Source organism: Epinephelus fuscoguttatus, linkage group LG21 (assembly GCF_011397635.1).
Source record: "Epinephelus fuscoguttatus linkage group LG21, E.fuscoguttatus.final_Chr_v1".
In the NCBI taxonomy this organism is placed as follows: domain Eukaryota; kingdom Metazoa; phylum Chordata; class Actinopteri; order Perciformes; family Serranidae; genus Epinephelus; species Epinephelus fuscoguttatus.
Window position 1 is genome coordinate 33,586,298 of NC_064772.1, and position 15,949 is coordinate 33,602,246.

The window sequence follows — 15,949 nt, forward strand, 5'->3', positions numbered from 1 at the left end:
TAAGTCCCTTTGTCCTCTGTATGTCTCTGCCACCTATTCACACTCTTTCTTTATCTCCATCCTTCTCTTTAAACTCTTTATCCTCCCAGTGTGTGCAGAGCAGGCCAGTGGCAGTGTACTGGGGAGAAGTGCGCAGCCCAGTGCAGCCTGATGGGGGCGCTACAGGTGACAACCTTTGACAAAAAGAGGTATTCACTACAAGGAGGAGACTGTCCCTTCACTGCTGTGGAGGTGAGATACATGCAACCATGCACAAAGTTATTTACACTCTAAGATGTATTCGTGTGTGTGGCAGCCTCTTCTTTGTGCTTATGTTCTGTGTGTGTTAAGGACTTTGTCGACAGGAAGCTGGTGGTGAGTGTGCGCTGTGGGGAATGTACAGCAGGAGGAGGAGGAGGTTGTCTAAGGGAGATGTCAGTCACAGCTCTCCGCACCACAGTCATCATCACAGACACTGGTGAGTCACAAAGTGATTTAAAGTATTTTTTTAATTGAATATTGGCTCAAATGACTTGTGTCATGCTGTAACTCACTCCCTTTTGGTCTTCCTCTCAAGTGTATCCACAAACTTGAGCTGGTCCAGAACTCTGTCGCTCGCATCATCACCAGAACCCCCTCCATCGTTCACATCACTCTCTTTGCAGTTCCTTTGTGTCTCTTTGTGGTCATTTTCAGTCTCTTCCTGGTTGGTACATGTTAATTTGAATGACATTTTGCAAGTAAAGGCCCCTGACACTTTCAGCCACTGGGCCTGTGCCCGGTAGACCCATTCAGTAATCCATCCATGCCTGTGGGAACTCTTTATGTTCAATATTTACTGCTGTCTAATTGCGAACAATTGGTATTGTCCCTACCAGGTACAGTGACACTGAATGGCCTGAGGGAGCCGTTGCCTGTGGTGACGGGGGACCTGGTCGTGCGCAGGGCCTCGTCTTCATTTCTCCTCATCCAGACTTTTGGAGCCCAGCTGCTCTGGCACCTTGACGGACCTTTGGCTCTCATCACCCTGCAGCCCGGCTTCGCAAATAAGGTGATCGTCACACCTCATGTGGTTCTCTCTCGGATCAACTACAGAACTTAATCATGTGCCATTTTGAATAGTTTGTTTGAGCTAAAAAGTGTAAATGCTGTATTCAAGGTGCGCGGCCTTTGTGGAACTCTGACCTGGAACCAGCATGATGACTTTACCACCCCAGACGGAGATGTGGAGAACAGTGTGTCATTGTTTGCAAGCAAATTCACAACAGAGCACTGTACTATCCCTAAAGGAGCTCCACCCGACCCCTGCACCACGTACACCCAGAGGAGACAGTACGCAGAGACAGTGTGCTCTGTCATACACAGCCCCATCTTTCAGGTAGCTTGCATGTAGTGTGTGAAATTCCCTTCATCTTTGTCTCCTTGTACTTTATTCACACATGCACCTCCCTCTCTGACTTTGTAGGGGTGTCATGACGTGGTGGAGAGGGAGCCCTATTTCCGTCTCTGTCTGTCAGAGGTTTGTGGCTGTGCTCCACAGAGGGCCTGTCACTGCACCATCCTCACTGCCTACGCCCGACACTGCGCTCAGGAGGGTGCTGCTGTCCACTGGCGCAATCACACCTTCTGCCGTAAGTGGGGAGGCCATTGCCTAAGTGGTGTTTCACAATATTGATGTCCGAGTTTGTTGAAATGTTCAGAGTAATAGTCACCAAATCCCAAACTGTACAAAGGTATTAAGCCATTTAAAATCTTGTGTCCTCTTCTGTCTTCTCAGCGGTCCAGTGTTCAGGGGGTCAGGTGTACCAGGAATGTGGTCGTGCCTGTGGCAGCTCCTGTTCAGACAGTAGCAGCTGCGATGACAGTGGTGATGTAATGGGTCTTAGGATGTGTGTTCCAGGTTGCCAGTGCCCTCCAGGACTAGTGCAGGACCACCAGGGCCAGTGTGTGCCTGTCACTATGTGCCCTTGTGTGCAAGGAGACAAGACGTACAAGCCCGGGACTGTTATTCAGAACAACTGTAATACCTGGTAAGTAGACGGGAACAACTTGAGGATGGCTTTTCACAAATTTGTCTAAGTCAGGTGCTCCCTATACTCAACTTATTATTGTTTTTGTACACAATTTCCTCTTGAACATTTTGACTCTTTGACACTTTGTCAGTCACAATGCTGCCCAGCAACCACTCAGACAACTGTCTACATGCAAGGGCGTTCCCTAATGCGTGATTCAGACTTCTGCTTCCGTATCTACTGCGTAGGCTCTGCATCAATGTAGACCCTAGGCCATAGCCTGTCATGCACCTCCCCAGAAATGTTACTACACATCACGGCGACACAGGCCTTCTGTCTGTTTTGTAAACTGAAACCATTTTCCTCAGTGGAAATTAAGCTTTTATTTACTTTAATGTCACAGATAAGAACAGACAAAAAAGCCTCCACTAAAATAGCATTTTAAGTCGGCTTCATATGAACAGAGGAAATCTTCGCTTGTCGCTAGGCTAATTTATACAATGTAGAATGCCATAGGCTTGTGCTAATAATGTTAGCATGTTACATTTGTTTGGAAAACGTGTTTAGTATAAGACAGTTGTTTAGTCGGTGGACCTTATGAGTGCCAATATAGCTGAATTTTGTAACGTTACCTTTGTTAAATGTTGCTGTTGTCCCTGGCGTCATATGAGTAGAGGAAAAGTCCACTAGCTGCTGAGCTAATTTATACAATGTAAAATGCCATAGGCTTGTGCTAATAACATTAGCATGTTGTATTTGTGGGGAAAATGTGTCCAGATAAAGACAAGTCTTTGTCTGTGAATGCTGCGAGTTATAGTGAAGCTGATTTGTGTACTTGTGTTTATTATCTCTACTAAGCCATGTTTAATTTGTGTGTAATGTGTGTATAACATGTGTTTAATGTGTGTTTTGAATCAACTGAACTTGACAGCACTCTGCACAACTCCATAGCTGATGAGTGTTTTGGGGGTGTAACTGCAGTGACACTGACACACCACCGCACAAGTATAAATGCTCACAACGGTGTAGGCCATGGCGTAGGCTACAACGTAGGGTCTGCTACACAAATATAAATCCCCCTCAAGACAGCGAAGCGTTTTTAAAAATGGTTGCTGCTGCTATGGTTCAGCAGTGACAGGCAGGTGTACTTTGGCAAACGTCATTAATAGAAGTGCAAGCTAGCTTGGTGCCATGTTAATATATACTGTAGCAAGACAACAGAAATCACTCAGATTCCCTCTGTGTATTCAGACACGAACACTACCAGCTCCTCCATCTTGTCTTCTTTCTGCCTCTGCTCCCATCCTCTTCTAATCGATCAGCCAAAGCCAGGCATTTACCACCAGTGGTTTAACACGGTGAACTTTGCGCAGCATAGCGAAATCTATGCACATTCACGAGGGAGGCAACCGCTTCATACTCCTACAGCCGTGTTTGAAACCACTTCCTCTCTACCACCTTCCCCTCACTGAAATGACTAGAGGTGCGGTGGTGTAAGAGCAGCTTAAGTTTTAAAATATTTGTTGAATCAGATTTTGCTGGAAATATGATCCGGTGGTGTGGGAACATTCAAAGATAAAAGGCCAGACTAAAAAATTAGTATACCAAACCACAACTGCTTAGATCAGCTCATTTCACAGAACCTTGTTTGATCCTTAATAACAGAATGTCAGTCAGGTTAAAAATTCACAACGCTGCACATATGCAGTAATCTTGCAGTTAAGGACACCAAACATACTGAACCTGTTACAAGGAAACATCATAGTAGAGGTTAGTTTAGTACAAGCTCTTATTGACCCACTTGCATACATTATATTTTTACAGCACGCCATAAAAAAACAGCTCTTTGTCTTTTATCTGCTGGCTGCTTTTATCACGTAGTAGTTGTGATAAAGAATCAGAGGGTGTAAGCATGTTTCCTTCATTGTCAGTGGAGCACAGCATTGATGGAGCTACAATATAACATTGGCACAGTTTGGGACTTTGGAGCGAGCTTTGATCCCATGGGGTGACTTAATCTACTCAGATCAAGAGCTGATAAAGTCTTCACTCCCTGAAATAAAGAGTTTTATTGAAGATTATATAAAGTCTGCTACGCGCGTCTGTCACTGTTTCTCTTTGAGGATAAGGTTAGGAGTCACTATGTGTTTGTGTATTATAGTTTCATAAAAATATATGATAAATGATCATTTTTTGATTATGAATTTTTGGATTTGATTGCCTTGCCCTGTTAGGAGGTATTTTCTAGGTGTTTTTACAGAAAAATCTAATACTATAATCACACAAACGTCTACACTTGAGTCCCGTTTCCACCAAAAACCTGCGGTATAGTACCTTTAGAACCAAAGTAACCCATACAGACATGTACCTAGACTGTAGAACAGTTTAGCATTTCAGACAATACTCTTAAATGTGGGCGGGGTTGATGTCACCACTGCTCCGTCCAGGTTTCGTTGTATACCCTCTTCGCCCGCACCTTGTCTATTGTCCACAGAACTGAGGTTGCATGGCGACATTTTCAAAACATACAAAGAAAGGCTAACGTTACATACATCATCTCCTATGCCTTGTGGATGTAATTAATAACGGGTGAATCATTTATAGGAGTCCGAACCTTTTATACATCCACCTTAAAAGTTGGCGGTAGCTGCCAGCAGTTGTGCAATGAATTAAATTTTTTTTCTCATTCTACAGCCCCTTTTACACTGGCAGATGTTCCGCCAATGTTGGGCCGTTTTGCCGGCAAGCTGCGAGCGTTTAGACACAGAGCCGGATTGGCGAGTTGATCCAACGTGCCCAATTTTCCGCCTTGTAGGGTAGACATATTGGCGGAACCCTTTTGGTTTAAACAGACCAAGGTGCCCTTCTGCAACGGGAGGGGCTGTTGAAGATTTGTGGAAGGAGCTGTTGATGACGCCGTACGTGCGAGCCACTGGCGGTGGATAAACAGGAAACAGCTGATAGCAGGAATAAGCAGCTAGTAGCAAGAGGGAAACACAAACCTGACAGACACTGTAAAGATGAGCAACTGGGGAGACAAGGAATTGCGCGCCCTCCTTGTCCTCGCAAACGAAGAGGCCATTAACCGTCAGATGACAGGAACGGTGAAGAACGGGCCAACTTACCAGAGAATCGTTGAAGGACTGACTAGCCGCGGCTTCCCTCCCACGTCACTGTTTACGTCACACGCCGAGCTACACGTTTTGTTACTTGCTCACGCCCCCCATTGCCCCAAAAAAGGCGCATTCTGTATGAACAAAAGTAGGTAATGCCAATGCTGAACGAAGACTGATTGGGCTTTCCTGCAAATTTGCACAATTCCTATCTAAAAAGTGCTTATAGCTGCTGCTAAAGGCAGCAAATTATCCTTTCTTTTTATAGTTGTAGTTGGCTAATGTATTAAAAACTTGCTGGTATGAACAGTGGTTACGTAAGTGGTAAAATGAGCTACAACTCAACCCCAAGCAAGCTTGAAGATTATCTATTGACCAATCAACGGACTGCAGTGTTTCTAGCTCCACCTTTTAGTACAAGATCAGTGGGCTAGGTACCCCAACAGAGGGGGGACCAAAAACGGGGACAGTACGGAATGGTTCCATTGGTACCATCCACAACTTTTCACAATGGCAACAGAATAGTAACATGTACCAAACTGGACAGAACTGAACCAGAATGCTTGATGGAAACGAGGCTTTGGTGGCTCTAAGCTGAACCTCTACTCCCAATGATTGCATATGAGTCAATGACTGAAACTGCAAACTGTATGCACATGACAGCACATTATCCCACCGTCAGTCCCTGGTGGTGCAAGAGCTCTGATGAAATCACTCTATGTTCCTGCTCCATAATACAGGATAGGTTGATTTCATCGCGTCTCTTCACCACATAACCACAGTCATCATCACTGTCTGGGTCTTAATCACTGAGTCAGAGCAGTAGTATTAGAAATCTACAGATAGATTGGGTTGGGTTGCACGTTTGCCTTGTGTCGAAACTGCTGAGATGTGTCCTTCCACTGATCATTAACCCGATGGACTGCTATGAAGAAATGAAAATTGGATCGAACGGTCATTACACTGATATAAAATGTGACGTACAATGCATCCATTCACCTTGACATGATAAGCCTTGGCTGAGGAAACGAGTGAAATGATTTTCATGACACCTCATAGAACATTTTGTTGCCTCTCTGTTACATTTTACCGCTACTGTTTACAGTTTAGTAACAGTGACTGGAACTTTATTGATCCGAAGTAAACTCTCTGAGGACAGCAAGGGCACTCTAGTTCTGCACCTGCTGGGCCAACTTGCCTCCACTTGGTCGCAGTTATTCCTTTTTGTGTAATTTCCTCTTGGTGTTTTTTGCTGAACATAGAAAATAAACTCCTTTTAGTCGACGTCAGTTCTGATTCTGCTCCCTCTCGTCTCCCTTCACAGTGTGTGTGAGCGGGGGCTGTTTAACTGCACTCAGGAACACTGTGAGGAGGTCAACCAGTGTCCAGGCTCTTTGGTCTACTCTCCACGCTCCTGCCTCCTCACCTGCTCCAGCCTGGACCCTCCTGGCCAACAGCAGGGGTCCAGTGTCGCCCAGTCGAGCTGCAGGGAGCCCCTGTCTGGCTGTGTCTGTCCCCAGGGAACTGTGCTACTAGTGGGTGAAATTTCTAATTTAGTTTCTGGGGTGGACATGGGATAAAGGATATGTTTTAGAAATGTGAAATGTCAAGAGTGCAGACCTTTGTCACAGCAGACATTTTGACAGGTCATTGTAGGTAAAGCACAGGTGTAGTTACTGGTTATATCATCATGACTCTGTTCCATATCGGTTTAGTGCAGCTACACTGTGTGAAATGGATCTAATAACCTTGGGTATGACATCAAGTTTGATGTCTGCAGACTGAACGATGACAGCGCTTACTGAATCTCAGGCTCTGACGTACGATGCAATAGCTTCCCATACTGAGTGTGTGCAAGGATGCTGTACGGGTTATTACTTCTCCAACTGTGAAGCATAGAGGGTCACATTATTTGATAGCTGCTAGGTTTCTCACCTGGCAGCTGCAACTCCGCCGCTATTTCTTTCCACGCTTCGTCCTTCTTTATGTGACCATGTTCAGAGCAGGAGGACATCATACAGACTTCTGCTGCCATAACTTGACAAGGTTTACGTCTTTGCCCAAATCCCACACATTTCTTTTAGTGTGTTTTGCCTCCATGACGAGCTGCTATCCGTCTGTTAGTTGGGTTTAGCGCCAGTGCAGTGCAGACTCCATGTACATTGGTTGGTTAGTAGACAGGTTAGGTCGTAACAGCAGTCACACAGTAGCTATGTTTCCATCCAAAAGTGATTCGAATCATTGGGAAATGCGCATTAAAAGAAATACGAATCCTGTGTGTTTCCATTAAATGTACAGACTTTGGTGAAAACTACGACCTCGCACAAGTTTTCTGCAGAACCAGAAATAAAACAAGTCTCTCATTCTTCTTCTTCTACGTTTTCTGGCGGTTGGCAACCAGCTTGTAAATGTATTACTGCCTTCCCGACCGGAGTGTGGATATCACCATGAAGCGAGGTGTGCTACGTCAGACTTTTAGTTTAGTTTAGTTTTAGTTGCGAATCAACATTTTTTCGAATCAACCAAAACCTAGCTAAAGCGAGCGTATTTTAGTTTGTGTGAATCAGTGGATTTTAATTTGAATTTTGGCGTTTCCATCATAATTTTCCAATGCGATACTTCTAGATGCGCATCTAAACAGGCTGATGGAAACATTGCTAGTGAGATGGTCTCAAATGATACTGTCAGAATTTTATCCCAGGTTTTCTTTGATTGCAAGACCGTGACAATGGCCATCCTTGAACCTCTGTCAATGTGCGACACAGGACATCCATTTTAGAGCCATGACCAAAGACATTGGGGACATTATTGTCTGGGAAGGCCCAAAATCACACCGTGTATACCGGGCTTAAGCCGGTGTACAATAAGCCAGAATATGCACAATACCAGGAACCTACATAATGGTAACGCTACAGCTAAATATCTTCCATAATGAACTAATCGTTTGGTCATTAGGTCAAACCTTCATTCATTAATGTTTTTGGCCACTTTGGCCACAGAGAGAACAACAAACCGAAACAGACAGTTTAGCTACACAACAGACACAGGGATATATTTGCATCAATTTGGGTTCCTGTTGCTCCAATATTTACTCTTCTTATAGCTCAGTTTTGGTCTTAACTACTCCAGAGGTCAATATCTGGCTTTTCACATATAGCTGTAAAATGCTACGCTAGCTAACGTTAGCTAACTTAATTGCTAGCTGCCTGTTTGACATTTGGCTGTGAAGCTGGTAAGTTAAGTTGACAGTATACTTATTTTAACATTTTAGATCAAAACAGCTGCCAGGCTGGAAATTATGTCAGTAGAGCTGTGAAATTGAATCAAGTTGTGCATATAAAGCCAAAACAATGAGCTAACAGATGCTAAGACTGAGGCGTTAGATGCTAACGTGCTCACGTTAGCTAGCAAGAGTTGGTGGCCTAGCTTAATTCTCTGTGGGTACGTCTTTTCATTTAATTAACTGTTGTAATCTATTTTTTTAGTGTTATGTTATATATATAACAGGAAGTAATAAGTGAAAGGTGTATTTTGAATGTTTCTTTTACTTTCATTGAGCTGGGCTAGCAGCTTCTTCCTGCTAGCCTGTGCTAAGGTTTAACATGGCCCAGAACTTTCGTCCAACTGAATACACAGGATGTTCCTTCACGAGGTTTTTTACTTGGTTAAAAATAAATTACTGTCTAGTATTGTGGCTTTAGTATCAATGCTACCCTTCTCCACTTTTTACTGGTCAAATTGGCCTTTATTTATCATAAAAAAGTGTCATTAAATCTTATTGTTGTGAAAGGGGTTTTTCATGCTGCCAAAATGGTACTATTACAGCCAAGAAGACACATTTTTTTAAAGACATTTTTAGGGCTTTTTTGCCTTTAATTGATAGGGCAGATGTTTTAGTGTGACTTGCAGCAAAGGACCGTAGGTTGGGATCTAATCCTTGGCCCCTGCGGCAAAGAGAAAGCCTTTGTACATGGGGCGCCTGCGCTAGGTGAGCTAATGGGCGCCCTCAAAGTGACACCTTTTAAGGGGAATTGATCAGTTTATCTCAACTTTAATCCAGTCCCAGTCAAGTTAATCTATAAAGCACATTTAAAAACTACACCAGTCAATCAAAGTGCTGTACAGTCAAAAAATAATAAAACCTATTAAAACAACACAGGGGCGGCACGGTGGTGTGGTGGTTAGCACTCTCGCCTCACAGCAAGAGGGTTGCCGGTTTGATCCCGGGCGTGGGAGCCCTTCTGTGCAGAGTTTGCATGTTCTCCCCGTGTCAGCGTGGGTTCTCTCCGGGCACTCCGGCTTCCTCCCACAGTCCAAAGACATGCAGGTTAATTGATAACTCTAAATTGTCCGTAGGTGTGAATGTGTGCGTGAATGGTTGTTTGTCTCTATGTGTCAGCCCTGCGATAGTCTGGTGACCTGTCCAGGGTGTACCCTGCCTCTCGCCCGATGTCAGCTGGGATAGGCTCCAGCCCCCCCGCGACCCTCAAGAGGATGAAGCGGTTAGAAGATGAATGAATGAATGAATGAATGAATGAAAACAACACAGGTTAACAAAGAGACTGTTTAAGTACAGACACAAAGAGCAGTTTAAAAGACAAAGGACAGTAGAAAAGCAACACTCACAGGTTAACCATTGAATGTATTAGGAAACAGCAGAGTTAATAGGTCTGATTGATTAGGTAGAAACACCCATTGTTAGCACCTGATGTGGCTGGGTTTTAAAGTACATTATGTCCTCTCTGGTTTACATCAGGATGATCGCTGTGTTCTGCCAGAGGAGTGCCCATGTCACCACAATGGTCGACTTTACTACGGCAACGACACCATCACCAAAGACTGCAACACATGGTAATGTGTGCAACTGTTTCATTGCATTTCATCCCTTTAACATTTAATTTCTCAACTATACTTCATTCATTCCTGCAGCGTGTGTAAGGAGCGCCACTGGCACTGCACCCAGTCCGCCTGTGCCGGTGTATGTGTGGCCACCGGTGACCCACACTATGTGACATTCGACGGCCGCTGCTACTCCTTCCTGGGAGACTGCCAATATGTGCTGGCGAGGGAGACCGGGGGTTTATTCAGTGTAACTGCGGAGAATGTGCCGTGCGGGAGCACCGGGGTCACCTGTACAAAGTCGGTCACCCTCAGCCTGGGAAATACTGTCATACATCTGCTGAGAGGTAGGAGAGATGGTGTTATAGAGGAAGCAGAGGCTGATTAGGATCAATAGGTACCACAGACAGTATTCTAGAAGTTAGCTGCTCAGGTCAAGCTGTTTTGTCTCTTCATTAGGTAAAGCTGTGACAGTAAATGGGATGCCAGTTAGTCTACCAAAGTCTTACAGTGGCAGCGGTCTGACTTTGGAAAGAGCTGGCCTGTTTGTCTCCCTTTCATCTCGACTGGGGGTCACTCTGCTATGGGACGGAGGTAGGACACGTTCGCATGAACTTCTGTAACCTTAATTAATCTCCCACTCAACCCTTTCATGTGCATTGTCATGTGTCAGTACTAATGTTATTGTCATTCCCCATGTTATCTCCAGGTATGCGTGTGTATGTGCGTCTGGCGGCCCACTTGCGTGGACGGGTCGGGGGCCTGTGTGGTAATTTTGATGGGGACACAGAGAATGACTTTACAACACGGCAGGGCATTGTGGAGTCTACGGCTGAGCTGTTTGGGAATTCCTGGAAGGTCAGCCCTTCCTGTCCTGATGTGGCAGACCAGGACCTCCGAGACCCCTGTGCTGTGAGTTCAGTGCAGACACATGTACATTTGTGAAATCCAGTCATGATGATAAACTATCTTTTGCTCTCCCTTTCTCAGACACCCACATGCAAAGCAAACCAACTTCTCTCTTTGTGTTGTTCAGCTGAACCCCCACAGGATGACTTGGGCCAGGAAGAAGTGCGCAGTTCTGACTCACGAGCTCTTCTCTCGCTGCCACCCTGAGGTGCCCTTCCAGCAGTACTATGACTGGTGTGTCTTTGATGCTTGTGGGTGAGTGACGGCGCTGCAAATTGAATTCTTAAAAGAAAAGAAATGTCGTCTACTGTGTGCTTTATACGACAGGATGCTTCAGAGGGAAAGAAATGACTTTATTTCTCAGCATTTTTTGCCCAATGCGCTGATTTAACAGGTATTCTTCAAAGCTCCCAGGACATTGCAACACGTGTATGACAAGAACGACTGTCCACTAATGTACAATGTTTTGCTACCATCTCATGAGATTGTTGTGTGTAGCAGGCTGTATCACTAAACCTCATTCTATACATTCAGTGTTGTAGCATAAACAAAACTTTAAATAAGGGAGGCCTAGACATGGAGTTGCACATTTGAGGGTTCGCTCGCGAGAGAGCCAAATAATTAGCACATCATGACAATTTGTGGTGTCTGACAAACAAACAGTATCAGCTGACACACCTACAGCTTTCCAATACACATTAAAAGATGTTTCCTGTCCCATTAGTACTGTTTTCCTGTTATTCAGACAATCAGCTCAGAGAACAATTGCTTCTCTTTACATAAGCAGATTTGGCCTGAATCAGCGCCAGATGATATAACTGAAGTCACGTCAAGATAATAAGTTTATGCCAGGGTTATGGACACTATATTAGCTTCTCTCACAAAATAAGCTGCAAATAGGGGTCCCCTCTCAATAAACTCTACAGTGTGTACATGACACACTACTAATAACTGCTCAAAAGATCACACAACATTGCATCTCCTTGGGTCCTCAGCAATACATCTGCCTAGTGTGAAGTCAATCAGATGAACAGTTGTGGAGAAAGTTAAACAACAGATAGACAGAGACTCCTTCCATTTTAGATACATATTGGTATGTGGTCCACAAACAAGCAGAGCATCATCAGCATATTGGCAAACAACTGTACAGGGTTCTTTTGAGTAGAGAGGATTTGAGGATAGTTTCTGTCTTAAGTGTAAAGCATCCTAATCATCTTTTAATGCTCATATTTTACCATAACAGCATTCATTCATGTTTGTGTGTTTGTGTTGTAGCTGTGACTCAGGTGGGGACTGTGAATGTCTCTGTACAGCCATTGCTGCCTATGCTGAAGAGTGTAACCGCAGAGGGGTCTACATCCGCTGGAGGTCCCAGGAGCTCTGTCGTACGTCAAAGACACACTCATACAGTCAATCTATTACACTCTTAGTCCTGTCTTACTGTCTGCTTGTAACCTGTGTTTTCTGTCCTTATCTTGTTGTCTAATTTTGTTGTATTCTCCTTGTTTGTCTCATTCCTGCAGCCCTGCAGTGTGAGAACGGGCTGGTGTATGATCCCTGTGGTCCAGCTTGCTCTTCCTCGTGTCCCAGTGTTCAGCAGAGTCAACACTCCCAGTGTGGCGTTCTCTCCTGTGTGGAGGGCTGCTTCTGCCCTGCCGGCACGGTCCGACACGGTAAACCAGATTAACTGAAGTAATCCTGAGCCACCAAGGGTGATATACACTGTGGAGGAACATATTTATGTATTTACAGTAGTAGGATGTATCTCTGAAGATGAAACACGTTTGTAAACAAATTAAACATGTCAGATAGGATGCTACTTAAAAAAAAACATACACGAGGAGCTTGTACACAAGCCTGTTTACTGCCTCATGTTACAAAGATGAAATTCCCCTTTGGGATTAAAAAAGTGCAAACATAACTTTAATCAAACTTCACTTTTTTAAGATAAATAAAAGGTTCCCCTAGAAAAAAAAGTATTGTGTATTCCTAAAAATGAAACATGCACGTAAACAAAATTAAACATATGTTATTTGCATGCTAAATAACAAAATCACATTCCCCCAATCCCAAATAGATCCCTTACAGACTCGTTGACTCAAGCCCTAAACCCATCAGGTAAAGAGCTAACTTGACGGAGAACTGGGACACCACTTCCCCTCACGTGAATGTGGAAAACCAAGGGGAAGGGCCAAGACAAGGGCTAAGGGGAAGAAATGGAATTGGTCCTAGGTCTGTAAGGGCTTAGGGCTTGAGTCAACGAGTCTGTAAGGGATCCATTTGGGATTGGGGGGTTATGTTATATTGGTAGAGGTACAGTACCGCACAAAGCAACTTCAGAAAAATAATTTCGGCTTGGTAGCAGGTATCTGGAGGTGACTGTATTCAGCATGTGGATCAGTCCAGGGTTTTCCACTGTATATATGGGCACAATATATTTCGTGCTGTGCAAAGCGACTGTATCTGTAATGAAATACAGTGTCATACGCTTCTCACACTCGGCTACCTGCCTCTGTTTGAGGTGCTGAAATTGCTGCCTTGTGCTGCCACAGACAGATGAACCCTTTTGTTCAGGACACATAATGATCTTTGCTGCCATTCTACCCTCAGGACAAGATATCAAATTTACAAACAATACGGCCTCAGAAGAATGTTTGTTGATTCTTGCGCCCATGGCCTTTCCTCTAGCACCACCCACAAAACAAACTTCCTTGCCGTACAACTGGTGAAGCTCCAAGAATAGCAGATTAGTCATTCTGTTTTCTGCTCCACAGGGGACAGCTGTGTAGCTCCCATTCAGTGTCCATGTGAGTGGGAGGGCTCCATGTTCCCACCTGGAACTACCATCACTAAACACTGCCAGAACTGGTCAGTCAGTGTAAATGCTTATGAAAGAGTATTCCATTCATATTATCTATGTTCATGAAAGTCAGAGGGTTGTCTTTGCCTTTGTGTGTCCAGTTCCTGTGAAGATGGTTTGTGGCAGTGTGAGGGTGTGGCTTGCCCTCCTGCCCCGCCTCCCTGTCTGGAATCAGAGTTCACCTGTGCTGGGGGGCGCTGCATCCCCTCCCAGTGGGTGTGTGACAATGAGGATGACTGTGGCGATGGTTCAGATGAGATCTGCCCATCCACCTGCTCTCCAGACCAGTTCCGCTGTACCAGCACACCAAGGTGAATCTAAACTCACTTTAGTGTATCAACACGCAATTTCTTTGTGTGGAGATTATGAAGACTGATAAATAAGGGATGAAGATCAGCTACAATAAATCAGCCATTAGGATGGCAGGCTTTGTTCGTCAGCCTCCAAAACTTTATTCCAGAGTGAAACATCTGGACACTTTTAATGGAGTGGATTCCCATGAAACGTGGTGAATACATTCATGGTCTCCAGAGGACACACAGGCTTTTATCACAAATGTTTAGTATGTTTTCCTACGAAACATAAGACACCCAATTTTGTCTATATCCCACGTATTTTGAAAGGCTGCAATCACATGACCAATGCTCTGACTGCGGTAAACATGAAGCAATCTCGTGCTTGTAAGGATGTAGATTGGGACTTTCCTCTGGAGTTGTGTTTTTGGATCTGTGTGAACTTTGATTGAACTTTGAGTCATTTTCAAGATACATCCTCACCATATTTGTTTTCCTACACGTAACCACAGTAACTTTATTTGCCTAAATCTAACCTCTGTTACTTTACGTTAATTACATAACTGTACATTAAGGATGTAATGTCATTCGCGGGGCGCAAATTCATAGGATATGATACAAACTGTTGTGCATGCATTCTTCATAGGATATCATACAAACTATTCTATGAGAGTATGTTGGGATGAATTCTAATGACACCAACAGTCAAAATTTACACGTTAATTTAATACGGTAAGCTTGTAAAAATACTGATTGAATTCATGCAGCCATGAGGTCATAACCTTAGAGCAAGATCACAAATGTTAAAGGTCTAGTGTGCAGCATTTAGTGGTCGCAGATTGCAACCAACTGAAGCTTCTCCCATGGCCAACGCAAAAATGCAAAACAGGCAAATGGCCCCATCCACAGCCAGTATTTGGTTTGTCCCTGGTGAGCTACTGTGGGCAAACTTCATGAAAGAGGAACTGCTCTGTATGTAGATATTAAACAGCTCATTCTAAGGTAATAAAAACACAATTATTCTTAGTTTTATTCTTAGGTTCTCCCGCTGGCCCTACCTGTGAATTCCCCTTTTGCTCATAGACTTCACATTGTGATGACGCCAAAGATTTTCGTTTTTCTTGGCGCGAGGAAAGTTTTACAAATTTAAAACCTTTATGGATTAATTTTTTTATTTTTTCTTCTTTCATAATAAACTTATGAAAACATAGTTATGAGTAATATATTTAGTTTCAGCCAATGTATTCACCTAAATTCTACACGAAGGACCTTTGAAACAGTTTTTATGTTAAGCAAAAATGCTAAATGTTTTAACACGTGTATAGTTAGCATGCTAAAGCAGCAGTAGGAATATTTTGTTTGCATAATGTTGTCTGTTTGTGGTGATTCTTTCTTAAAGGCTTCCCCTAGGCATGTAAGCAAAGTTTAGCATATCATTGTTAGCGTGCCTGCATATTATCACACTAACCTTTTAACTGAAACATTACATCCACGCTACACCCCCACAATGTTTAAGTGGAAATAGACATTTTATTTGCCTAAACTTATCAATGAAAATTATTGCTGATTGTACAATGAAATATATATATATAATAATAATAATACTGTCATTGTTTAGTTTGGTTCCCTCTAACTCACCTTCACTCTGGACACGATCCCCTGGGAAAATGAAGGCTCGCTTTATTTATTAAAGGAAGTCAATCAACCATTGTGCAGCTAAAACAGGAAGAGGATAGTGCTTTTGTTTTGTAGCTATCAGAAGCTTTCCCCACTTATCAAAGAGTATCAGCGTCAGTTCTCTGCAGTCACTATCCCCAGTAGTGGAAATGGTGGACGGTGGAACAATCAAAGTAATGCTGGACACTGTAGTAGTTACTTAGCTCTAAGGAAAACGATTGTCTTTGCGACAGCAGTGCCAGTAATAATATCACTTGGAAAATCTTT

General features: G+C 43.7%; 1 protein-coding gene across 1 annotated transcript in view; it reads left to right on the plus strand.

The window, feature by feature from the left end:
- sspo (SCO-spondin) overlaps positions 1–15,949 on the plus strand; it is a 103,801-nt gene that overhangs the window by 9,451 nt on the left and 78,401 nt on the right. The window contains exons 13-28 of the mRNA XM_049565646.1: positions 90–231; positions 331–457; positions 858–1,030; positions 1,139–1,357; positions 1,445–1,610; positions 1,757–2,009; positions 6,429–6,639; positions 9,861–9,955; positions 10,034–10,290; positions 10,403–10,537; positions 10,653–10,855; positions 10,980–11,107; positions 12,128–12,237; positions 12,376–12,525; positions 13,627–13,720; positions 13,814–14,023. Of these exons, the coding sequence (XP_049421603.1) occupies positions 90–231; positions 331–457; positions 858–1,030; positions 1,139–1,357; positions 1,445–1,610; positions 1,757–2,009; positions 6,429–6,639; positions 9,861–9,955; positions 10,034–10,290; positions 10,403–10,537; positions 10,653–10,855; positions 10,980–11,107; positions 12,128–12,237; positions 12,376–12,525; positions 13,627–13,720; positions 13,814–14,023 (2,673 nt within the window). The remainder of the gene's footprint in view (positions 1–89; positions 232–330; positions 458–857; positions 1,031–1,138; positions 1,358–1,444; positions 1,611–1,756; positions 2,010–6,428; positions 6,640–9,860; positions 9,956–10,033; positions 10,291–10,402; positions 10,538–10,652; positions 10,856–10,979; positions 11,108–12,127; positions 12,238–12,375; positions 12,526–13,626; positions 13,721–13,813; positions 14,024–15,949) is intronic.